The 25,429-nt window shown below is 42.2% G+C and overlaps 3 protein-coding genes across 3 annotated transcripts in view; 1 reads left to right on the top strand and 2 right to left on the bottom strand.

The window, feature by feature from the left end:
- Window positions 1-1,350: 1,350 nt before the first annotated feature.
- Window positions 1,351-13,667, bottom strand: Npc2 (NPC intracellular cholesterol transporter 2). The gene is made up of 5 exons (XM_027931702.2): window positions 13,515-13,667; window positions 6,273-6,380; window positions 4,125-4,297; window positions 2,058-2,175; window positions 1,351-1,696 (listed from the first exon to the last, which is right to left on the bottom strand). The coding sequence occupies exons 1-4, from the start codon at window positions 13,594-13,596 to the stop codon at window positions 2,089-2,091; spliced, it is 450 nt and encodes a 149-aa protein (XP_027787503.1). The 5' UTR covers window positions 13,597-13,667; the 3' UTR covers window positions 1,351-1,696; window positions 2,058-2,088.
- Window positions 13,668-14,058: 391 nt separating this feature from the next.
- Isca2 (iron-sulfur cluster assembly 2) lies at window positions 14,059-19,964 on the top strand. Its single transcript, XM_027931656.2, has 4 exons — window positions 14,059-14,139; window positions 14,296-14,398; window positions 14,515-14,630; window positions 15,043-19,964. Exons 1-4 carry the CDS (start codon window positions 14,069-14,071, stop codon window positions 15,215-15,217), a joined length of 465 nt encoding a protein of 154 aa, XP_027787457.1. The 5' UTR covers window positions 14,059-14,068; the 3' UTR covers window positions 15,218-19,964.
- A 1,674-nt stretch (window positions 19,965-21,638) lies between these two features.
- The window catches only part of Ltbp2 (latent transforming growth factor beta binding protein 2), a 109,523-nt gene continuing 105,732 nt past the window's right edge, over window positions 21,639-25,429 (bottom strand). The window contains exons 32-36 of the mRNA XM_071607395.1: window positions 25,163-25,300; window positions 24,914-25,081; window positions 24,353-24,634; window positions 23,119-23,268; window positions 21,639-22,750 (exon numbers count right to left, since the gene is read on the bottom strand). Coding sequence (XP_071463496.1) covers window positions 22,599-22,750; window positions 23,119-23,268; window positions 24,353-24,634; window positions 24,914-25,081; window positions 25,163-25,300 — 890 coding nt within the window. The 3' untranslated portion in view covers window positions 21,639-22,598. The remainder of the gene's footprint in view (window positions 22,751-23,118; window positions 23,269-24,352; window positions 24,635-24,913; window positions 25,082-25,162; window positions 25,301-25,429) is intronic.

The following is a 25,429-nucleotide window of genomic DNA, read 5'->3' as shown; positions in this document are numbered from 1 at the left end:
TGTGCACAGAAGCTAGCCTCACTCCTAAGGAGACATCACACACATCAGACTGAACCTCCTGATTTTCCTGCTATTTCCAGACAAAGAACAGTGTCTGTCTCCTACAACAAAAGCTAACTTTGACAACAAGTATAATACATGCCATGGGTCATCTAAGCGTTTCACATGCCTCATTTCATTTAATCCTCTCAGCCCTCCCCTCCTATCATTATCCCTACTTAACAGATAAGGAAACTGAAACACAGAGAGATGAAGGGATTGAAAGCTCTCATTTGCAGTCCTATGAATTAAATGGTGGAGCCAGATTCAACCACAGGCAGTTTGAAGCCAGAGACCACAGCACTTAACCACCTTTGGGATTCACACAATTCTGATACGTTTGGGGTCTGCATTGGGAGACAAGGTGGGCTGTTCCTCTAGACTCAGTGGGATAGGATATATGAAAGATGGCTTAAATGGTACTGTGGTTGAACGGCTGCCAGCATTAACTAGCAAACTTGGGTGTTGATAACTTCATTCCTGACCCATTGCTGTCCCCTGGTGGTTTATCCTGGGAAACTCACAGGCCAAAGAAATTCAAGGGTCTATGAACTTATGGGCATAATAAGAACTGGACCAAAATGAATTATCTGCTCATAAACATTTTGTCAGAACTCAACTGAGAAAAGAGTTATTTTTATTTAACAATGGATGACTTGGGGCTGGGGATGTGGCTCAAGCGGTAGCGTGCTCGCCTGGCATGCGTGTGGCCCGGGTTCAATCCTCTACACCACATACAAACAAAGATGTTGTGTCCGCCGAAAAAACTGAAAAATAAATATTAAAAATTCTCTCTTAAAAAAAAAAAACAATGGATGACTTTCCAAGGTGCTCATTACTCAACTCAGTTATGAATATCGTGATAACCCCGGTCCCACCTAAAAGCTCACAGTATGTGGATTTGAAATGGCAAACTATGCACCCCATAATTATACTTTTTACCTTGAGAGCAGAAAACTCCAAACTTTAGCTAATTTGACCAGTACCTGCTTCAACTTCACATTTTATTTGTAATCTCTGAGGCTTTCTCCATCATGGTGGATGGTTCCCAAAAGATCACCATGCCTCACCCTTTCAGGTGTTATTATTCAACTAGGTGATGTTTGCTTTCACTGTTTCTATCAAGCATACTCTGTGGTCTAAGATTGTGCAAAATAAAGTGAAACAAGGTCACTTTGTATCAAAAGATAGATGAGGTCTAACTGGGCAAAAGGAGGAAAGAGAGTCTCTCAGGGACATGGAACTGGGTACCCACCTCCCACAGGTCTGGGGAATGCACTATGTGTAAGAAGCACATGACCACAGCCCAAATGCAGAAGACAAGACTGACAAGTTTTTATTTATACGAAGGTTCATTTCCAGGTTCAGAAAGAGGATACAAGTTAATATTGTTAAAAAAAAAAAAAAAGAATCAAATATCTGGTAACCAACTGTTGCCTTTAACGAAAACCACCTAAGACAGAACAAAAGACATCAGAGAACCAGTTATCCACAGCTGACTTTCTGCTGTAGAACATGACATCTCCTATGAATCTCTGGATATCAGTAGAGAACAGATCACTACTGTTGAGGCAATGGAGGTGGAGGTGCTGTTCAGAGCCAGCAGATTTCTTGTTCAGATGCACCAGACTCAGTGAGGCACTTATAGAGGAGGAACCTGTAGATGTAACATCCCAGTTAGACAGAAGTGGTTTGGAAGCCCAGTAGCCCTAGGGAAGGTATCTGATAGCCCTAAGCAACTTCCTTTGTTCTGTCAGGTTGGGCCCACCTTATTCCAATAGCAAAAAACAATGGAGACAGTTGAACCAAACCCTACAGTTTCACTTCACTTTCTCTTCTTTCCTTCCACCTTTTTACAAAGGATATTACAAAGGTACCAGTTCTAAGAAACAGGGCCTCAGATGCTTTTGGAAGTTGAGAGGCATAATTTCCTTTCATGATGAATTTCCTTTCATCTTATGGCACTCATGCAGTTTCAGGTTGGATTTCTTCCCCTCCCTCCACCCATGCCCTCTCACCTCCACATAGACAAATCAGCATCAAATAGCTCTAGCTTTTGATCTGTATTGGGATTTCCCAGCAGAAGAAGGAATTTTGTCTGTCATCCACAAGTTGCCACTTTACTACCAGTTTTATCTGGAAAAAGAGAAAATGAATTGGGAAAAATGAAATGAGGACTTGACCTTAATCCATAAGTGGCTTAATTATGTAGCCTAAATAGAAATTATAAAAAACAACCACCTAATTCCTCATAGTTTTCTTCTTAAATCATGCCATTAGGAAGCCCACTTAGGAAATGGGCACCAACTGTGGCTTAAACTTAGAGGAATGAACCAAGTTATGCCTATGATTTGGTGTTAACAATAGCCATTCTAAAAGTCAATCTATCAAATATAATTTCTAAAGCATTCTTGTCCCTCTTAGATCAATGACATTTACATAAAGCCTTCTGGGAATAATAATTTTACATTTAATATTTGGCAGTCTAATCTAACCTTCTCCAATAGTAATTTTTTTTTTTTTTTGGTTGTAGATGGACACAATACCTTTATTTTATTTATTTATTTTTATGTGGTGCTGAGGATCGAACCCAGTGCCTCACATGTGCTAGGTAAGCACTCTACCATTGAGCCACAACCCCAGCCCTCCAATAGTAATCTTAAGGAACAGAAAGATTCTTAGGTATAAGGCAACTTTCTTGTTAACCAGAAATATAAATGTCAAAGCACAAAAGATGGCCCAAAGAGTTTTTATTTTGGTGCCAGGGATGGAACTCAGGGTACTCAACCCCTGAGCCACACTCCCAGCCCTGTTTCTTCCAATTCTTAACTCACCCACACCCGCAGGTCCTTTCTTATGTAGACATCAGCTCACTTGTCATTAGTTACTACCTCTCTTTTGTACTCAAAGGTTTCTTCACCATGCAATATTTGATTGACAAGGATAAAAGCTTTTGGAAACTTGCTTTGTAAGTTTTTTATGACTATATGCATGAACTACTGCTTCACTTACTTAGTATTGACTAATGCAGTTTGAGCTAATTTTCAAATTAAATGTAATTCATTTAAGAGTGACTTAAATCAAGTGACTATCAAATGTTAAATACTTACCCTGCGTGCAGCCCTGACTAGACACTGTACATAACTGGGGTTTGGAAGGTCCCAGGATCACATGGCCTACTCTGCTATTTTACAAACCTGTCTCTGACCTTCAGGGTTGCTAACATCCCTTAAGCATAGATTCCCTATATGTGAATCTCTTTATATATTGGGGGTTGAACCCAGGGGCACTCTACCACTGAACTACATCTCCAGTCCTTGTTATTTTTTATTTTGAGACAGGGTCTTGCTAAGTTGCCTAGGCTGGCCTTGAACTTGTGATCCCTCTTGCCTCAGCCTCCCAAGTCACTGGGATTACAATTGTGAACCACCACACCCAGCTACGAGTCATACCTTTAAACAGGCTCACCCCGGCACCATCTACTCAGAAGTGCTTGGCAGAAAATATAGGTAAGCAGGGATGGGTCAGAGGTATAGGTAGAGGTAAGAAGAGAGGGTGCAATAAGTTACCTCTCTGCTATAGAGCTAACAAACTGTATTGTTCTCTTGTTAAGAGATTGAAGGAAAAATCAGGATTTTCTGATGACAATGCTAAGTCAACTCGGACCTTGAACTATCTGGTACCTCATTGAAATGTTTTAACATTGCACAGGCTTGGGAGTTACAAGACTCAGCTTTAAACTTAGGCTATTCTTATAGCCACTAACTATATAACATCAAAGGCTCAGACTTCTTTGTCTCTGAGACAGAGCTGATATCACCTCCACACAGGTTGTTCATGATATCAAGTAAAATACTATATGTAAAAATGATGTCATTAGGTCCAGTGAAAGAACAAAGGCACATAAAAATATCTGCCCTTCTTCATGATTCTAACATTCAAATCTTTCTCCTCTCCCTTAAGTCTCCTGCTTCTTCATCATAGAGATGAGGTGCCCTGTTCCCCAATCTTTGATTTCTAGTCCCCTGTCCTCAGGTTTCTAATCCTGTCCCAAGGTCCCCAAAGTCCTCAACAGTGTCACTTACAGAGGGGTATTCAGTCTTTACTGGCAGTTTATTCATGTAGCTATAGGTCTTGTCTTTTTGGATGGGGCAGTTGATTCCACTCTTACAACCATCAGACTCAGGAATGGGAAAGGGGACTGGCACACCCATCAGGATGCCTTCCACGAAGGCTGTGCTATTTTCAGATTCTGTACCTACGAGGAAAAAGAATCAGAAGGTGAAGAAAATAGCCTATCTAAAAACTCTAAATCAAATCTTCAGATAGGTTCTCAAGCAAATCAGCAGGTCCACATTTCATAATTCCCAGGTACTTCTCCTCGCAGTTATGCTCAGTACCTAGCACCATGCAATCAATCAACAGGGGCTGCTTTTTTTTTTTTTTTTTTTTTTTTTTGGCGGTGGGAGACCAGGAATTGAACCCAGGTCTCTTGTATATTAAGCAAGCACTCTACCACTGAGCTTTATCCCTGCTCCCCCCGCCCCCCACACTTTTAAACTTTTCTTCTAAAAAATATATTTATTTAGTTGTAGATGAACACACAGTATCTTTATTTATTTTTATGTGGTGCTGAGGATTGAACCCAGTGCCCTACATATGCGAGGCAAGCACTTTACCACTGAGCTACAAACCCAGCCCCTTAAACTTTTCATTTTATGGAGAGTCTTGCTAAGCTGCCCAGGCTGGCCCTGAACTTGTGATCCTCCGGCTTCAGGCTCTTGAGTAGCTGGGATTGTAGGGATACCCAGCCTGCCAGGCAACAGGAGCTGTTTTCTCTCTTCTAACCCCACCTTGCTCTCCACTGCCTTTCATAGTTTCTCAGGAGAACAGAGCTACCTGGAGAAATAAGCTTACCTGAGAAGGCAACTACTTTTCGGCAGTAAATTTTAGTAATTACTAGTTACATGAGTTTCTGTAAAAGTATATTGTATATAAATATATTTTAATACCATGATCTGTTACAACATGAAATCGTTAACTTTTTAGATATTAGGTAAGATTAAAAAGAGGTACATTTCTTGGTAGCCTCTACCCTCCATATGATAGAATGGGCAGAAGGAATAAAGGTATTATGAAGTTAATCAAGAGTCATGAGCTGATAGGTATTTTGGAGATTTAGAGTAATGGCTGTTTCATTCTTTCTGCCTGGATTGGGATGACTTATGTTTAGAAGGCATTTCTTTTATTTCTTTATTTTTGGGTTAAACCCAGGAGTACTTAACTACTGAGTCACATCCCAGCCCTTTCTGTATTTTATTTAGAGATAGGTTCTCACTGAGTTGCTTAGGGCCTTGCTAAATTGCCAAGGCTGGCTTTGAACTTGTAATCTTCCTTCCTCCTGAGCCCCTGGGATTATAGATGTGCACCATTGCGCCTGACTTTTTTATTTATTAATAATTGAGGGGCCATGGTACAGTGCAAGAGAGAGAACAGGGAGCTCACAGTTAGAGCAGTCTGTAGGCTCATGGAAAAGACATGACAGGCACTTTGAGTTTTCTTATTGACTGTCTAGTCAAGTTCCATGGCACAGAAATGAGAGACAGATTCAAGGTAGATACTCTATCCAGAAATAAACATTTTACATTTCTTCTTTCTGGCAATCTGAATGTGATGAACGTGGTACATGACAACAACCCAATACTGCTTCTTCACATTGAAGAAGATGGCTCAGAAGTGGTTTGTGTGTCCCAGTGGATTCTCTAAACCTTACAGAGGCTACTAAGTATTAATTGTACCTTCATTTTCAGATGGATGCAGGCTTAATGGCTGAAAGGTAGGGTGCTTGAAATAACATTCTGGGGAAGTTACAAAGTTTACAGTATTGGAATCTGTACTAAAGTTACAGTCTGTAGCTATAAAATCCTGCTGTGCAATATGGGCCAAGGTAGGAGAGAGAAAAGTCATGCTGTCTTTTCTAACCCGTGAACACAGGAAAATCACCCTCCAGGCTTAGAGGGAGTCTGGGAGGGGCTCTTAGAAAGGGGCATATGGGAAGTTGGTACAAGAAGGGTATCTAAGGGAATAGTGAATCCAGCTTTGCACAAACTGGAAGGAAGGTCACAGAATTCCTGACTACCAACCCTCCACCCCTATGTTCCCATGTTGATTCTAATACCTGATGTTTATGCTATGCTTTAGCATAAATTTAAGGTCAAACCATGTTTACTCACTGCTAGTGAAGGTGACATTGACACTGTAGGACTGTCCTTTCTTCAGTTCACAGGGCTGGTTGGGGCATGGGTTCACATTTACCTCTTTTATAACTCCAACTCTAGAACCTGGGAAAAAAGAAAAAACTTATTGAAATAGGTGGAAATATTGACCACTACCTAACGGAAAGGTCGCTGTCTCCCGTTTAGTGAGTGCCTGTTCTTTTTTGATGCTTTCCTGGTATGGATTCTTTCAATTAAAAATGAGAATTTGGTTTGTCTTGCTGCTAAAACCATATCCTATAAATTGGACAAAAAGGAAGTTAGTTGGTCTCTTGACAAAGAGAAAGATAATATTTGTTAGAAACCATGCACACAAAAGATTATATTAAAGAGATTAAACTACAATCAAAGAAACTCCAAATGCTTCCAGATTCTTATTTTGCATTTCAAATGGTAAGGGGGCGGGTTACAATTTAAACTTAAGCCTTGAAAATGTTTGCCTCACAGGAAGATTAAAATTTAAGGCCAATCTGGACAACTTAACAAGTTCCCATCTCAAATATAAATTAAAAAAGGGCTGGAGATGTAGCTCAGTAGTAGAATACCTCTGGGTTCAATCCCCAGTACCAAAAAACAAAAAAGTTGCCCCAATCTTCCTTTAATAAAAATATTCCTATTTCCCCTTTCTAGCAAAGATGTAAGTATGTAAATTTGATGAAAGTTGTTCAAAAACTGTACCTTATGTAAAAATAGCTAAAAGGTTGTTTTTCCTCCAAGGAGGAAGCTCAGAAATGAGTCACATCAGCCAGTGTGGTAGCATGTGCCTGTAATCCCAGTTACTTGGGAGGCTGAGGATGATCATAAGCTTGAGGCCAGTCTCAGCAACTTAGTGAGGCCCTGTCTCAAAATTTAAAAAAAGGGCTAGGGATGAAGTTCAGAGGTAGAGTGCCCCTGTCTTCAACCCTCGGTACTGCAAAACAAACAAAAAAGAGTTATATCATCTTTCTATCCCAAATTCTTCAAGAGCAAATTCTGTTTTAAGGTGCTTATTATTTGTTGGGAAGTCTGCCAGAACTCAGAAAAGATAGAACCTCTTTAGAGTTCCAGGCTCCAGGGGTTCTTAGCTCCTGAGTCATTCTATGTTTAGAATAAAGATTATATCATGGGTGGCAAGAACGAGAGAAAGCTGAGGCCCCTGAGGATAAGGAAAAAAATAAAAATAACAGCACAATGACTTTACCATCCTTGTTTTAGAGGTTAGAAAACAGAAGAGCAGAAGGATTACTGTGACTTCTCCAAGGTCACACTGCCTAGAATGAACAGGTCTAAGACTTGGAAGCCCTGTCATGGAACCTGGAGGAAGGTTTACATACACAGCCACGGTGACAAATGAAAGGACACACTAAGGAATTCAGACTGAGAACTCTCTGAGGAACCTGGATGAAGATCCTGGCTCAAACTCAACCAAAAAAACCTTGTTAGGTTTCCTTCACCTCATGATTATTCTCTTTTTGTCTTAGAGGTTCAACCCCATATCCTTTGTGATTTTCAGTGATGAAGAAACTTCTGTCCAGATTTTATAGCCTTTCCTTAAACTCCTGGTGAACCATTTGGTAAACCTAGTATCCTATCTTCTTGAAATCTCTTCATTTTTTTTCACCTCAGCCTGGCTTCCTAAAGAAACAAAGGATTACTACTAAAGGTATGGGTAAAACAATGAAATGTGTCAGAATGTCCAGTCTTGGCTTTTTAAATTTGATCCTGAAGCCCACCCACTTGCAAGTGGACTAAGAAATTTAAGAAGAATGACCATCTTAACCCTGCAAAGAGGAATGACCCTAGAAAGAATTACCTTCCATCTTGAGAGGAAATGACTCTTGAGAGAAGTTATTTCCATTTCTGAACTGCAAACTGCACTCTTTCCATAGTACTGGATTCTGTTGTCTTCCATGGGGAAGAAACCTGAGTCCTGCTCTATAAGTCATGAGATATTTTGGCTCAAAAAATAATAGGCAGTGCCTCAAATCTTGACTAAGTCATTAGGACCTTGATTTTTTTTTTTTCAAGAATCAAAGAGATACAGAGGATCTGTATCAAGGTTTTTATAGCTCCAATAAAACTTAGGACCCAAATTTAACTTCACTCCAGATAGGGCTGTTTCACACAGTCAAGATGGCAGAAATATCAGTTGTGTTAAACAAGAACATGGAGTCTAGGTTTCCTTTCCTTTAAAGTACATACTTGGCCTATGTCTATATAACTAAATGATATGCTTACAAACACTATATGTGTTTTAAAAATAAGGCAGTGCAGGAAGATGCGAGGAAGAGTCATCAATAGAATTAATCTGACCTGCCAGTTTCAAAAATTGATTATGCAGTTTCAAAAATTAATGATTCACAAATTAGGTTTAAAAGGAGTTAGCTAAAAGAAGAGAATAAGATACTAAGGAATAGCTAATATTCTCTATAAGTCTCTGAACTAACTCTCCCTAAAAGGAGTTACAAACTGTTCCTATTTGATAGAAGCAAATTATGTAGTATATAGAGTAAGCAAGCCCTCCAGCTCCCACTTTAGATCCTGGGGTGGTGGTATCAGGAAACTCCTTCCATCTTAAAACAGGTCTGTAAAGCAGCACACAAGGGCCACCAGGATGACTTAAGTTGTAGTACTATTATTGCCATTTGCAATCCCGATACCAGCTGCTCCCAATTTGTCCCTATCCCTCCCATCATCTTTTAGTTATGCTCTGGTGTCTTTCTAAATCAGTGGTCCCTAAAGTGTCCCTGAGGCAGGGAGTGTGTCTTTTTTTTTTCTTTCTTTTAATCTCATTCTAATCAACGACAAATGTGCTCTTTGTACATAATAAATGCTACACACACACACACACACACACACACACACGTTTGTCTTTTTTTTTGGGGGGGTTACTGGGGATTAAACCAAGGGGTGCTTAAATGCTGAACCACATCCTCAGCCCTTTTTTATATTTTATTTAGAGATGGGTTCTCCCCAAGTTATTTAGGGCCTTGTTAATTTGCTGAGACTGGCTTTGGACTTGCAGTTCTCCTGCCTCAGCCTCCCAAGAGCCACTGGGATTACAAGTGTGTGCAACCACCTGCACCGGGTAAGTACAAATTTTGAAAAACAATCCCATTTCCCTATCTAGGCCCCTAAAACTGGATAGTTGAATGGAAGAGAATGTTGAGTAAGGAGTCTGGTTAACAGTAACAGTTTAGGTCAAGTGTTGCCATTTAGCCATCATTGCTGAGAGGCAGATTCTGGAGCCTGCTGCTCGGGTATGAAATCTCACCAGCTCCATCACTTACCATGTAACTTCAGGGCAATACAGTTAACATCTGAAGATAATAATCATACCTGCCTTAGAGGGTAGGTGAGTTAACACATATGCATGCAGCTTTTAGATGAGTATCTGGAACACTGTAGTGCCATTTAAGTCTTTATTATGCTTATCATATTTGGATTTGATCCCTTAATTTAATCTAAATAGCTATTCCTGGATGGCTTCGTTTGACACCAAAGCTGAGCCTCCAACCTCAAATACACTTCATGGACAGAAATTATGTTTGTAGTCAACAGAATGGAGTCTTACTGTCTTAAAAGCAGAATGCATGAAAACAGCAGGCAAATTGCAGGTTGAGAGTACACTTGGCGCAGTCACCAAATTAGCTTAATACTATAAAAGTGGGACATGAATTGAGAAGCCCAAGTGGATGCACTTTGCTTTCTCTGTGCTTGCCCTTGGTGGAAGAGTCTTTTTAAAGCAGACTCTTCCAATCAAATAAAAAATGAAGTTATATTGACCAACTGCAACAGCAAGGATGGAAATAACACTTATTCCTCAGCTTGCTTCTCCTTTATAGCAAAGTTATTTTTTTTTTTTGGGGGGGGGGTGGTACTAGGGATTGAACCCAGAGGCAATTTACCATTGAGCCACATACCCAGCCCTTTTAAAGTTTTTTTCTTTTTTTTTTTTAATTTTGAGACAGAGTCTCTGGCTAAGTTGGTTAGGACCTTGCTAAGTTGCTGAAGTTGGCCTCAAATTTGTGATCCTTCTGCCTTTGCCTTCCCATTCACTGGGATTACAGATGAGCACCACCATACCCCACTTATAGTAAACTTCTTAAACTGAACATATTCAGCACCCTAAATAATGTGAGATGTACCCTCTTTCACTTCATCCCACCTTCTGTAGACAGAAAATAAACAAAAATCCCTGAACTTTAACAATCTGTTGATCTCAGCACCTACATTAAGGCTTTCGATGTCTATAGTCTACCTGATTCTTTAAAGGTGAGGTCACATGATCTAGTAGGATCAAAGTAAAAAGTTGTACTTGTAACTCTTTCATCCATTTTTTTTCCCCTTACAAGAACAAGAGCTTCTTGAACTTCCAGGGTCAATAGAACAAACTGAGCTCTAACTTGCAAACATTACAAAACCAAAGTTTGCTTAGTTCTATTTCTCACTTGAGGAAATCCCACCCCAGGGGAAAGTGGGTGGAAAGTGGAATGCAAAATCTTTTGATGTGGTTGCTGAAGTTTTTACATTATATTTGTCAATTCAAAAGTAAATTGAGAAAGGAGGAGAAGGCAGGGGATATGGGGTTAAGAAAGATAGTAGAATGAAACAGACATTCTTACTGTATGACCAATGTGATTCTATAATATGTATACTCAGAAAAATGAGAAATGATATCCCATCTATGTATGATATATCAATGTATATAAGTGCATTATACTGTCATGTATAACTAATTAGAACAAATTAAAAATTAAAAAAATAAAATAAAAGGGAAAAAAACCTGATATAGCAATCAATATACATTTCTGAAATATTTTGGTATAATTTTTCTAAAGAGATTCAATAATATGAATATTTCTAAATTGTAATTCACTGATCACATTACAGTCTGTGTTCAAATTAGTCATAACTAATAAAAATCATGCTAGCTGGCTTATTAATTATGAAAAAAAAGTATATTGAAAAGCTGTGATGGGAATCCTACTTCTCTTTAAGAAGTTCTTCCTATAGGTGTTTACCTGTTTGTTTTTTTCCCCAAGTGAATAGAATAATTTCCAGATTTATTTCACTTCTTTTTTAATGTTACTATTTAAATCTAAAGTGGGTCACAAAGACCCACCTCTTTCCTACTGCTTACTAGTTGTGAGATCTTTTTTTTTTTTTTGAGAGAGAGAGAGAATTTTTTTTTTTAATATTTATTTTTTAGTTTTTCAGTGGACACAACTTCTTTGTTTGTATGTGGTGCTGAGGATCGAACCCGGGCCGCACGCATGCCAGGCGAGTGTGCTACCACTTGAGCCACATCCCCAGCCCCTAGTTGTAAAATCTTAAGCAAGGTATTCTATGTTTCTTAGTTTCCTCTTCTGTAAAACAGACTGTGAGGACCGAATGCATTATTAAAATTAAAATTAATAGAGTCCAGCGGTGTAGTGGCACAAGTCTATAATCCTGGAGACTTGTTAGGTTGTGACAGGAGGACTGAAAGTTAGAGGCCAACCTGAAAAATTGAGCGAGACCCTGTCTCAAAAAAAAAAAAAAAAAGCTGGGGATGTAGCACATGGTAGAGAATCACTGGGTTCATCTCCAGTACCTCCAAACAATTAACATAGTGTCTTCATCCAAATGTGGGACACTCAGTTTAATGCAGGGAAAGGCAGTAGTTTGAAGCAATAGTAGCATCTTTTAAATGCCAGTCCTCTAATTCAGTGGAACATTTTGCTTAACATTTGCTAAGTGTTAATAGGCCTTTATTAATTCTTATTTCCCAAGTCCCCAACTTTGCTTTTCCCTCAACGTGAGTTTTGATGACCCAGTGGGAAATATATATATTACCTCATTTGCTTTTTCAGCAAATATTTAGTAAGCAGTTACTATTACCCCAGCACTGGATATAAAGGAGCAAACTTACCCTGTTTTCCCATTCTGCTGTATAACTTTAGGTAGGTTACCTAACATCTCTGGAATTCACGATTGACTATGTGATCTCCATGTTTCCTTCCTGCTCACATATTTTGCAAAATCAGTTTCAGACCTCTTTCATTGATCATTATACCTTTCCATCTCTACCTTTCAATACAACTGCTGGAGTTCTGCTCCAACAATTAATTTTATAGACTTGACTAAATGAACTCAGAATTTCTTTTCTTTAAAAAATTTGTTCTTTCTAGTTATTCATGACAGTAGACTGCATTGATGAACTCAGAATTTCTATACCTGTTGTATTTTCCAACAAAGATTCCAACCACAGCATCAACAGGGAATAATGTGTCATAAGATATGATTAGAAACATGATTTTTATAGGAGGAAAAACTGATTAAAAATCACAAAATTCTATAGCCCAAGGGAAACTTTCGATCTTTCTGCCGGTAGTGCATGCCTATAATCCCAGTGACTTGGGAGGCAAAGAAAGGAAGATGGCAAGTTTGAGGCCAGCCTCAGCAATTTAGCGAGGACCTAAGCAATTTAGTGAGACTTACTTACTTTCTTTCTTTCTTTCTTTTTTTTTTTTTTGTGCGTGGGGGGGGTGATTGAACCCAGGGGCACTTAAGCACTGAGTCACATCCCCAGCCCTTTTTGTATTTTATTTAGAGACAGGGTCTCACTGAGTTGCTTAGCGCTCACCATTGCTGAGGCTGTCTTTGAACTCATGACCCTCCTGCCTCAGCCTCCCAAGCCCCTGGGTTTACAGGCATGCACCACCACACCCAGCTAGACTTAGTTTTAAAATACAAAATAGAAAGGGCTGGGGATGTAGCTCAGTGGTAAAGTGCCTCTGGGTTCAATCCCCAGTACCCCCTAAATAAACGAAAGAGGAAGGGAGGGAGGAAAGAAAGAAGGGGGAGAGAGAAAAAGAAAAAAGGAAGAAAGAGAGGGAGAGAAAAAGAGAGAGCGCCCCTTCCTTCAACCCCTGTGTTGTATACAGACCTTCAGATATCTTCCCTGCAAACTTTAGGGAACTTCAGCAAGAGCACCACCTAAAAAGCGTACAAGGAACCCCCCCTCCCCAAACACGAGTTGTTGCACAGGAAAGATACAAAATTGTATGCGATAAGTTTCGTCAAGGCCGGTACTTCCTCCCCCAATCCAGTCCACTGCACCCGGAGTCCAGGCTGAGCCTCGTCATCCCAGGAACCCGCCCAACCCGGCCCCGGGGTCTCAGCGTTGGGCGCCGCTGCGCAGAGGGCGCAGGAATCTCGGGCGGGCGAGGGTCTCACCGCAGTCCTTGTAATGCACCGGCTCGGCCTGGATGGTAGCGAAGAACGCTAGGAGCAGGATCGCTATAGCCAGGAAACCCATCGTGGATAACGAGGCGCCAAGCTCGAAATACGAAGTGGCTGCCGCGGTCACAAGATAAACTAGTCGGGGCGGGCGCGGGGAGGAGCCCAGTCAGGCGACCTGTCACCAGCAACCACTGCTGAGGTCCGCCTGCGGTCCGCCTGCGCCCCGCCCCGCTCCGCTCCAAGGAGCCGGGCCAGAAGGCAGCCCGCTGTCCCCGCCCATCTTGTCCTCTCAGAGGCGGGGCCGAGCGGCAATCAGCCCCGCTGCCCCCTGCCTGTCTCCTCAGGACTCCGCCCCGGTTCTACTGGTGCGGCCCCTCTTCCGCAATCGGGAGCATTTCTAGCCAATCAAACTTCTTCTACACGACCTAATAGGCACGATGGGGGCGGGTCTCATTGCGGCCACGCCCACTGACCGCCTTCCCGCCTCCTGAGCTCTAGGCGGCGAAGGGGAGAAGGGCGCACCGAGGGGCGGAGTTTGTTGGGGGAAGATGGCGGCCGCCAGGGGCCTGTCCCTAACGGCCACGGCCCTAAGAGCGGTCATTCCCTGGCGGAGGGGCAGGTACCAAGACTGGAAGGGTGTCAGGTTTTGCGCCTCCAGAGCAAATAAGAAACTAAAGCCCCCGGGGGAGGTGAGGGTTTGGCATGAGACGGTTCAGGTGGGGGTCGCCTGGGACCCTTTCTGCTCCCGGGCTCATCCTCCTCCCTTGCACCACAGGCTCTCCGCATCCTGTCCGGGACTTCAGACGCGTTGGGAGGCGTCATCTTCCAGCCCCGAGGCTAGCGAAGGGCAGATCCACCTTACAGACAGCTGCGTCCGGGTAAGAAGGCCAGCCAGACGCGGGGCGGCGGTGCCCAGCCAAGCTCTGGGACTCTCCTTTACTACCCTTTTACCACTGCTGGCTTGACATTTTTGATTCCTCTTATTGCATTTCAGAGGCTTCTGGAAATCACCGAAGGGTCAGAATTCCTCAGGCTGGAGGTGGAGGGAGGTGGATGCTCGGGATTCCAGTATAAATTTTCACTGGATACAGTTGTCAACCCCGACGACAGGCAAGGAGGAGGGGGCGGGTCCTCAGAATATGTGGGAGGGGAAAAAGTGACCAGTTTAAGGTGCAATTTTATTCCAGATTTAAAGGGCTTGTTAAGGACGATTAACGACCGCCCTTCTGACACTGTGAGGATGCAGTAAGATTGGTCGGCTTGATTCAAAATAACTAAATTGTAGAAGGAAAATTGGCCTGCTTAGTCCATGGGGTAATGGATAGAGAGTCAGGCTGGACTAGATTCCAGGCCCAAGCCCATATATATTTCCCAGTATTTATTCTTTTTGCTTCAAAGACAATCAGCACCTATTAAGAGGTAATAAGGAATCACCCGCTTTAGAATATGCACTTCTGGCCCTAGAGGGTATCCTGTTTTTGGTGTTTGTGGTATTCACTAATGCTTCCTCCTGTCTTTTCAGGGTATTCGAACAGGGTGGTGCAAGAGTTGTGGTTGATTCTGATAGCTTGGCCTTCGTAAAGGGGGCCCAGGTGGACTTCAGCCAAGAACTGATCCGAAGCTCATTTCAAGTATTGAACAATCCTCAAGCAGAGCAAGGCTGCTCCTGTGGGTCATCCTTCTCTGTCAAACTTTGACTTGATGACTAGTGATCCAGAGATTGCCATCAGTTGTACCAATCTGAGGAACTGCGATTAGTAGAATTCTAGAAGTTTCCTTCTAATCATGTCCCTCTCTCAATTTTATTTTTCTTAATTCAGAAGTGTTGTGTTTTTCCACTATTATTTTCAGAATGTGAAGCTTTTACACTTGGCCTAAATTACTCCCCAGCTCCTATACAATGCTAAGGCCAAGCTTATAGATGTTGTTACCTCATATTTAATTACTAGTGTACTCTATAGAGCCTCCAATCCTCCAAATTTGGAGTTACTTTTCTAGCCTCCAGAATGTTTGAACATATATGTATAACAATGTATAAAAGCCTAAGTTTAAAGAAAGTCCTTAGAGTGTTTTGGATCAATTTTATAGATTGGGTAACTTGAACACTGATTACTAGGTCAGAACTGATGAGAAAGGCATATGAATTGTTATCTTTTTCATTTCACCCTTTCACACCCCCACCCCACCCACCTTCTGGGGCTTGAAACAGGAGTGCTCTACTGCTGAGCTACACCTCCAGCCCTTTTTGGTTTTTATATACATTTTTTTTTCTCACTGAGTTATGCAGGTTCAACTTGAACTTACAATTCTCCTGCCTTAGCCTCCCAAGAAGCAGAAATTACAGGTATGTGCCACAAATTAGCTTCACATTTCACCCTTTATGAGTGTGCTACTGACATTTTCTTATTTTCTATGCAGCCCATTAACTACTTCCCATGTGATATTGTCATATTCACAGATCTGCTAGGATTTAAAAAAAAAACAAGAGCCATCCCCCATAAAACTTGGGACAAACTCTGGTACCTGAATAACTTGAAAAATAGCCTCGATACTCTGTATTCATACAGACATTTCAAGATCTGTGACCATTTAGTAATCGAATCCTATTAGGATATGTTGCTTCATCTTCCTTATGGTATAAAATGTCTTTCTTATGCATAGTTGAAAGTGTAACTCCATTATGTAGCTAATAGAGGTCTTCTTGTTTTTTCCCAGTACTGGGGATTGAACCCAGGGGCACTTAACCATTGAGCCACATGCCCAGTTTTTTTTTTTTTTTTTTTTTTTTTTTTTAATATTTTAGATACAGGGTCTCTGCTGAGGCTGGTTTTGAACTTACAATTTTCCTGCCTCAGCCTCCCAAGGTGCTGGGATTACAAGCATGCACCACCATGCCCAGTAATAGAAGTCTTTTTATTTTTTAAATATTTTAAAATTTGTTCTTGTTAGTTATACATGATAGTAGAGTATATTTTTGACATTATACACATGAATTTAACTTCTCATTCTTCTGGTTGTACATGATGTAGAATTACATTGGTTGTGTAATCATATGTGCACATAGGACAGTAATGTCTGATTCATTCTACTATCTTTCCTATTCCCATTCCCCCTCCCTTCCCTTCATTTCTCTTTGTCTAATCTAGAGTACTTCTTTAATAGAGGTCTTTTTTAAGAGTGGGTTACCAATGAAATGCAAACTGCCTAGTTAAATTTGAATTTCAGATGAACAACAAATTTTTTAATATCATTTAATCTTTGTAATATAAGTATGTCTACTCTTTGTCTACAATACATAACATTTATGTGCTAAACATGGCAATCCTACTTTAGGGTGTCTAAATGAAAAGATTTTAAACCACAAATTCCAGTGCATTTTAAAGTATTTGTTTAGGTTTGCCTTTAAATGGGTTATGGAGGTTCAAATAATTCTATTATGATGCTAGGGGACCAGAATAGTAAAGACAGAAAACTGAAAAAGAATTTGCACCACCATCATAACAAATAATTTTTTTAATTTTTTGGCACCTGGAGGCACTTTACCACTGAGCTACATCCCCAGTCCTTTTAATTTTTTATTTTGAGAAAGTCTTGTTAAGTTGCTAAGAGTCTTGCTAAATTTTCACTGTGGCCTCAAACTTGTGATCGTCTTGCATCAGCCTCCTGAATTGCTAGGATTACAGATGTGAATCACTGCATCCAGCTAACAGATAACTTTTTAATACTAATGTGGGGGAAACCACAATCAGGTTGATTCTGAGAGTTGTTGATTAAATCCATCTTTCACTTAAAGTTTGTTATAGCAGAAACTTGAATCTCTGGACTAGATAGGAATTAAGGTCATTTGATATGAAAATTCATTATTAAAAATAGTGAAAATAAGGGCTAGGGTGGTGGCTCAGCAGTAGAGTGCTTGCCCTGGGTTTAATGTGAGGCCCTGGGTTTAATCCTCAGCACCACATAAAAATAAATAAATAAAATAAAGGTATTGTGTTCAACTACAACTAAAAAATAAATATTTAAAAAAATGAGGGGCTGGGGTTTTGGCTCAAGCTGTAGCGCACTCGCCTGGCATGCGTGCGGCCCGGGTTCGATCCTCAGCACCACATACAAACAAAGATGTTGTGTCCGCCAAAAACTAAAAAATAAATATTAAAATTCTCTCTCTCTCTCTAAAAAAAAAAATATTATTATTAAAAAAATGAGGGGCTGGGGATGTGGCTCAAGCGGTAGCGCACTCGCCTGGCATGTGTGCGGCTCAGGTTGGATCCTCAGCACCACATACAAAGAAAGATGTTGTGTCTGCCGAAAACTAAAAAAAAATAAATATTAAAAAAAAAAAAATGAAAATAGAGTTTAGAAACAAAGTATCTGTGACTGAACCTTAGATACTTATGTGTGGGACAATCTAGGACATAGAGGGGGGAAAACTGTCACGTGGTTAGAGGAAAGAAGGGGACTCTTGGAAACTTAGCAGATCTTAGCAGTCTATGGAAGGTGGCAGGAAGGAACATACCATGAAGTGTCTGTGTACACAAGTTACTAAGACGCTGAGAATGAAGAGTTAAATTGCTGCCAATATTTGGGCCTAATAACATTTTCAATTCAGATTACTTAAGTACTTTCATCATCCTTAAAAAGAGATTTTGCTACATTTAAAGTGAAAAAATGAACCTTTCTTTCAGAACATTTTTTTGGGAGGTACCAGGGATCGAACCCAGGGGCTCTTAACCAGAGCCACATTCCCATCCCTTTTTATTTTTTTGTTTGAGACAGGGTCTTGCTATGTGACTGAGGGTCTTACTGAGTTGCTGAGGTTGGTCTTGAACTTGTGATCCTCCTGCCTCAGCCTCCTGAGTTACTGGGATTACAGGTGTTCACCATTGAGCTGGCTATGAGTTATTTACTGCTTTAGTGGTTTAAAAACTCTTGAGCACAAGCATAACAGCTTTAGTTGCTAAGTATATACTCCATTAAATTGCAGTGGTCAACTGGGCAGAAACTAGGTCTTTTAGACTGCAGAAGCCATTATATGTGAGTGTCTACTATTAATGAAAGAAGTGGAATTTGGTGGTTAAAAAATGGTGGCTTCGGGAGAAATCACTTTACTTCACACTGACAATGCTTCATGGGGAAGCTGGAAGTGACCACAAGAAGTCTTTGTTGGAGTGGGGTGACTTAAGAACACAGGGCAAGGGGGAATGACATCAGCAAGGGGACACTGAGCCATTTGCTTGAACTACATAGCATGCTAAACAAATTTAGGCTCCTCTACAGGCCCTTTTTGACCAGTTGCCCTCTTCCTGGCAAGCCATAAGGGCTAACAAGATATTTTCACAAATTTTACTCACTGTATAAATTCATTTAGGAATCCTTTATATTTTCCCTTTGTCAATGGAAAGATCTTTGGTTTTACCTGTTCTTCCAAGAGGAGGTTGTCAAGAACTTATTTGTTATGAAATTGAGTTTATTTAACTTTGTATCCAAGTGCTGGGCATCATGGGCCATCTCCTGCCCCTCCCACACCCTCTTGTTTTTGAGTGCTGGGAATTAAACCCAGGGCTTCATGCATGCTAGGCAATACTCACCTTGTCTTTTCTTTAGCAAACACCATACTAATGCAAGAACCAAAGAAGACAAAGGGAGATTACCAGGCATGGTGTTTCATGTATGTAATCCCAGTGACATGGGAGGCTGAGATGGGAGGATTGCAAGTTTTTAAGGTCAGCCTCAGCAACTTAGTGAAATCCTGTCTCAAAAAAGACTGGGGGTATAACCCAGTGGTAGAGCACCCCTGGGTTAAATTTCCAGTACAAAAAACAAAACAAAACAAAAAAAAAACAGGGAACTCTTCAGTCTGCTTTATGTTTTGGTTCAAAACTTAGGGTCTCTTCATTGATTTTATTATGGAATCACGTTCTTCAGTTATGTAGTGATAGTGACTATATGTAAACTATATACTATATGTGTCCACCTACTTTCTTTTTGTGGGAATGTTGACTGAATTCAAGGGATGAAGAGGAAAACTGTTCAGAAGTAAGAGATTGGGAAGAACTGTTAAAGTAAGTGTCCTGAAATACTTTCTTCTGAGAATTGCATCCTGTTCTATTGTTAGGAAGCATCAGCGTGGAGGACCAACATTTGGCAGGAGCAACCAGGTGTACCAAATAGTATAGCCCTCTCTAGAACCTGGCCTTTGGCAGGGCCTACCACCGTCCATTTGAACATTATGGTTTTGCATGTTTGTCTAAAAGGCAGGAAGCTTCTTTTTACTTTTCTTGATGTTTGAGATTGATGTTTATAATTGTTTTCTTAAAATCCATGTTTTCTTTTCAACAGGGTTGCTTAAGGGAAGTTTGCTTTAAGGAATTTTGAAATAATCATCACCTGACTTTAATTGTAAACTACAGTCAGATAAATAATATAAAGGGAGAGGACATTTAAGCAGTCTGTGGTCAGCAGCTTTATTTAAAAATATTTATTTTTGATAAGTAGTACATGTACAAATTCAAAAAGACACAAAAGGGGTTTAGTGGAAAGTGTTCCATTATGGTACCTGTCCACCCTGTCACCCTCCCCACAACCACCATTGTTTCTAAGAATTTATTCCAGAGATATAATCCCATAGATAAAACATGAAATAACATGTGACCAAGGATATTCATTACAGCATTTTTAGTAAAAGATGGGAAACAGTGGAACTATCTTTTGATGAGTCAGTGATTAATTATGGTTTATCCATTCAATGGAATAGTATTCAGCTATAAAATAGAATCAGACAGGTATTTATTTGCAAGCATAAAGTGGAAAAAAGCAAAGTGCAGAACAGCATACATAATATGCCATTTGAAATTTTAATAAGGAAATGTGACTGTATGCATTCAATATGTCTACTAGGACAAGAGAGAAAGGTTGGAGGGCAGTGGAAACAGCATTTAGGAGCACAGTGCCAACAGAGTGTATTTGAGGAATGGTAAAAAGTTCTCTGAATGATGGGGTGTAAGGTGGAGTGGCAAGGATGAAGTAACAGCTATCCACTTCTCTTGTCTCTGTAGATAAATAGGATGTTACATGCTAATAAATAACCTCCCTTTTTCCTGGGTATCTTTCTTATCAAGGCAATTTGTTTTGATTTTTAGGGTTCTGTAGAAATTGTTTCTAATCTTTTGCTATTACAAATAGTGCTGTAATAAATAACCTCTTACATAAGTCATTTCACATTTGGTGAGAATATATCTTGAAACTTAAATTCCTAGAAGTGGAATTACTGAATCAAAGAGTTAGTGCTATTATGTAATTTTGAAAGACACTGCCATATTGTCCTCTTCAGAGGTTGTACCAATTTATACTTCCATCAGCTATCATGGTGTGTTTCTCCAGATGCTTGCTAGCTAGGAATCTTAACAACTTTTTTGATCTTTGCCAATATTTGTAAAACAGTATTTCACTGCATTTTCAGTTTCTTTTATTATAAAGGAAAGACTGCTTTCACATGTTTAAGAACCATTTATTTTTGTTTTGTTTAAATCAACTAGAATAATGATCTAGAGCAGATCTAAGTTTTTCTGTCTCAATTTCCTCACCTGTAAATTGGGAATAAAAATAGTAGGTAGCATTGTTAGATGATTAAGTGAAATTTATGCACAGCACTCAACACAGTGCCTGCATGTGGCAAGCATTCAATAAATTATTGTGTGATAGCCGACAATCAGAGCAGCAGGTAGGACAGACAGATTAAATTAAGAAAGTAGCATTCATCTCCATGTCTCCCATCACAGGCAGCCTTGTTCATTTAGATTGCCATTCATAGAGAAATGCAGTCAAGAGTTGTCCTTGGCTTGGAATAGTAAGAACCTTTCCCATTGAAACCTATTGATAGGGTTTTGCCAGAGCTGGCCATCAGGGGTAGGCACAGTCTCAGATCTAACATTTTGATTTAACCAACATGATAAAGTTCCATGGTTTTGAACTCACAGCTAGCCCAGGATGGAGTGAGTTTCTACCTGCAAACTTAGGGATTCTGGACATTCATTTTCTGAAGGGGAAGAGGCGAAGGGGCCTCTGAGTGGGGGTGGGGCAAACATTTGGAAATCTGGTTTCTGCTGAACAAGACCACACTAGAAAATAAACCTTTTTATTGTTAGAGAATTTAACTGATTTTCACAAAAAGAGAGTCCTGAAGAGATTTGTTTTCTGGAAGAAGCATATGTATTTAATAAAGGTCTTTGGAGGTGGATCTTCTGTCTTGGGGCAGCCCTTGCTGCTGGTGCACAGGAGCTATCACTGGGTGGATTTTGAATATTTATTTACTCCAGACTACTCTTTAGACTTCCAGTGAAGCCTTGGCTCCCCCTTCTGTATTGACTCTCATATTTCCCATATTGCTCTCCTGGAGACTTCTCGGGATCTTTGCCCCTCTTCATTTGTGTCTCCTACACTTGGCAAGCTAATGCCAGTCTTGCTTCTTTGAGATGAGGGTATCTTCTTCCCCTCCTTGGGGCCACAGAACTGGCTACAGGATGGAGTTGTGGCAAATTCAGGGCCTAGAGCAGGTGGCTAGGTGGAGGTGATAGCTTCAAGAGGGGGCACTAGAGTCATCCCTCAAACTCTCCCAAACCCTTTCTAGTCCCACAGATTCTGAAGGACCATTCAGGGCAGATGTGGCCTCTGTCCCAGTTGTAGAATCATCAGTTGATATGTGGATCATGGCTGAAAAGGGGTGTCTGCAGTGTGAGGCCATGAGACCTTGCATGTTTGCATAGCCTGGGGTTGAGAGATGAATGACAGCTGTCCTTTGACAAGTATCCCATAGCAAGGCCAAGATAGGTGGTGTGCTGGGCCTCAGGCCAGTGGCTGAAGCATTAAAGTGGTGGTGTTTGAGCCAAGCAAGGGCATGGAGGCAGTGGTGGAAGCTCACAGCCAAAGCCTAAGCTGGGAGAGATGAAAGCAGGCAAGGCTGTCAGACCCGGGCAGAGGGCCCCAGCCTGATATCATGGTGTTGTCCCAGCTAGGAAAGCATCCTCAAGGCCTCTGCCTGTGGCAGGAGGCCATTTCCAGGTAGCTGCCCACACTGACCCTTCACTGCAACTCCTTAGCAGCACAGTGTGGGGGGTCTGCCTCTGCCACATATCCTGGGGAACAGTGGCAACGGTAGGAACCCTCTGTGTTCTCACAGTGACCATGGGCACAGAGCGCAGCAGGCCCATTCAAGTCATCACACTCATTCACATCTAAAAGAAACGGAAAGGAGAAAGCTAAAGGGTGCCCTTCTGTCCTCTGGTCACTAAGCCCTGGCTCCCGTTCTGCAATGGAATCCTGGTGTGACAGGCCAAGTTTCCTCCCAAAACCAAACAACTCAAGGACAAAAAGCAAGGGGCAGTGACCTCACAGTGTGCCCAAGACCTTGCCTTTTGCCTTTCTTCTGTCTAGCAATTCCGGGGGAAGAGCTTCATAAGTCCACCATGAACCTCTGGCTTTCTCACCCTGGCTTGAAGCCCTGCACCCCACTAGGGGGCAGCAGTGGTTTTCCCAGCCATCCCAAGGGCAGTCCTATGTCTGTTGGGGCAGTCTCACTTCTCCATCAGGACCCTAAACTTACCCACACAGGCCATATGGGCTGCATCCAGCTGGAAGCCCTCAAAGCAGTCGCAGGTGTAGCCTTCCTGCACACGCACACAGCGGCCATTCTCGCAGCCATTCAGGATGCCACACTCTTCTGCCTGAAGCCCTTCGAAGGCGGCTGGGGGCTCTGGCAAGGAGTGAGAGGAAAGCTGAGGCCTGTGCCTAGACGAATCTCAGTCCTGCAACCCTCACCTTCCAGAACAAAGGCTGTCCCTGGTGATCCCAGGAGTGGGCTAGGCTGGGAGGTCATAAAATTCCCATAGAAAGGTGCTAAATCAAAAGGCCACACTCTGATGTCATTTTAGGTGGGAGACAAGTAAGGGCTCCAAGAAGGCTGAGACTCCCTGCTTTCACAAGTGGGCTCCTGACCACTGAGCTACATCCCTACCCCTTAAAAAATTATTTCGAGAGAGGGTCTTGTTAAGTTGCTAAGTCTGGCCTTGAACTTGTGATCCTCCTACCTCAGTCTTGGAGTTTCTGGGATTGTAGGTGTGTGCCACTGCACCCAGCCATTGGGTATTTTGTGTAGTTTTTGGGTTGGGGGTGCTATTGTTTAAAATTTTACATCCTCTTTTTTTTTTTTCCAAGTGGGAGAGTGGCAGCAGGCCTCAGTCAACACAACCCTAATCTGCCTTACCCCTTTCTCTAAGCACCTCCCACCCTCTGAACAAAACCCCATCCCACCTGACTGGTCCTAGTCTGATGTGGTGGCAGTGCCTGTGGTATGTACTGTGTCCAGGTGCCCAGGCCTGAATTCCTTATGAGGATTCAAGGCCTGAGTCCTGGGGCAGTCAGTTCACCAACTGGGGGGGGGGGCGGTGACCACTGTGGACCTTTAAAGTCATTAAAAATCCTTAATTCTCATTTCAGGTCACAAGTTTGAATGTCAGGCTTCCTCAGAGCGGCTGTTCTGTATCCTGTAAGTGGTGTGGAGGGAGAACAGACCTGAGCAAAACTGCTTTCTCTCCACTTCTACAGGGAAGCTTTTGAGGTTGGGACAATGTCCTGTCCCTATGTCCCTGTGTCTCTGTGCTAGTTCACTGGGAATTGGTGGGGTCTGACCCAGGCATTAGGAGTCTTGAGTGACCTGTGGCTTGGCGCATCTTTCACCTTCTGTAGCCTCACCCCACTGGCAATATGATGGGCAGGTGGAGGAGAAAAAAGGGAAACAGTCTCAGTGTCTGCTCTTCCCTGTGTTTGCAACAACATACCTGGATGGCTGGCCATGTAGTGGGGCTGGAGTTGAGATGGCTGCAGAGGAGACTCAAAGACTGGTGTGAGGTCTCCCAAGTGACTGACCATGTTGGGGAATGGGGATTCAGGCACAGTGTCTTCAGGGCCCAGGTAGTTGTAGAAGGGGGCACCGTCTGAGCCATAGAGGCCATAGTTCAGGTCATCTGGACCTGGGCCATACTCATAGCCAGGCCGGAAGTGGATTCCAGCTTCCCGCTCTGCCTCGATCCGGGCCACGTTGCACAGCTGAGCATAGACCTCTTTCAGGAAGGATGGAGGAAAGAAGCTGGGCTTCAACTCCCACTAGCTAAAGCCTGGGGGCTAGTTCAACTGGCTCACTCCCCCAGGAGACAGGGAACACATGGTAACTAATGACTCCTGGGAGTTCCTAGTAGTGCTCCCCACCCACCACCACCACTTTATTTTCAAATAACTGAGATGTAAGACATGGTCACTGATCTGATCGCCTACTCCTGCCTTCCAAGGTGAGAGTGTCTCCCTTCCCAGGGTGGGCCCAGCCCTGCAGGTGTCCCCCTCACCAGAGCTCCTAGGGGGGCACAGAGCACACTGCTGGCTCCAGGCCTCGCCATCCTGGCAGCAGCATTCTGTGTAGGTTGTGCGGTGTCCACGCAGGGGTTGGCTGCACACGTCATTGGTGACTTTTTTCCAGCAGATGTCCATGTGGATGTCATGGTCAGGGAGGTCCTCTGGTGGCACAAGGCCCAGGGGCACATGAGCTTCTCAGCCTAGGCCTGTGCCCCCTGCTGCCCATACCTAAGGTCACTCACCTGTGCTGCTGGTGCTGTTCACACAGCGCTGCCCACTGAGGTCCAGGGTGAGCGGGGGGCTACAGAAGCAGTGGAAGGAGCCTTCCGTGTTCACACATTCGCCATTCTCACAGGCCATGTCCTGGCACTCATTGTGATCTGTGGTGGCAGGAGTATGGCAGGGCCAAGGTGGCCTGTCCATGGACTACATTCATGGAAGGGTGTTCACCTGTGGCTGATCCTGAAGATCTCCCCAGTCCAGCCCAACCTGGAAGACCCCTCCTGAGG

This window comes from Marmota flaviventris, chromosome 2 (genome assembly GCF_047511675.1).
Source record: "Marmota flaviventris isolate mMarFla1 chromosome 2, mMarFla1.hap1, whole genome shotgun sequence".
NCBI classification, from domain to species: domain Eukaryota; kingdom Metazoa; phylum Chordata; class Mammalia; order Rodentia; family Sciuridae; genus Marmota; species Marmota flaviventris.
The sequence above is the reverse complement of the archived record's forward strand: the minus strand, read 5'-3'. Positions and strand labels throughout refer to the sequence as shown.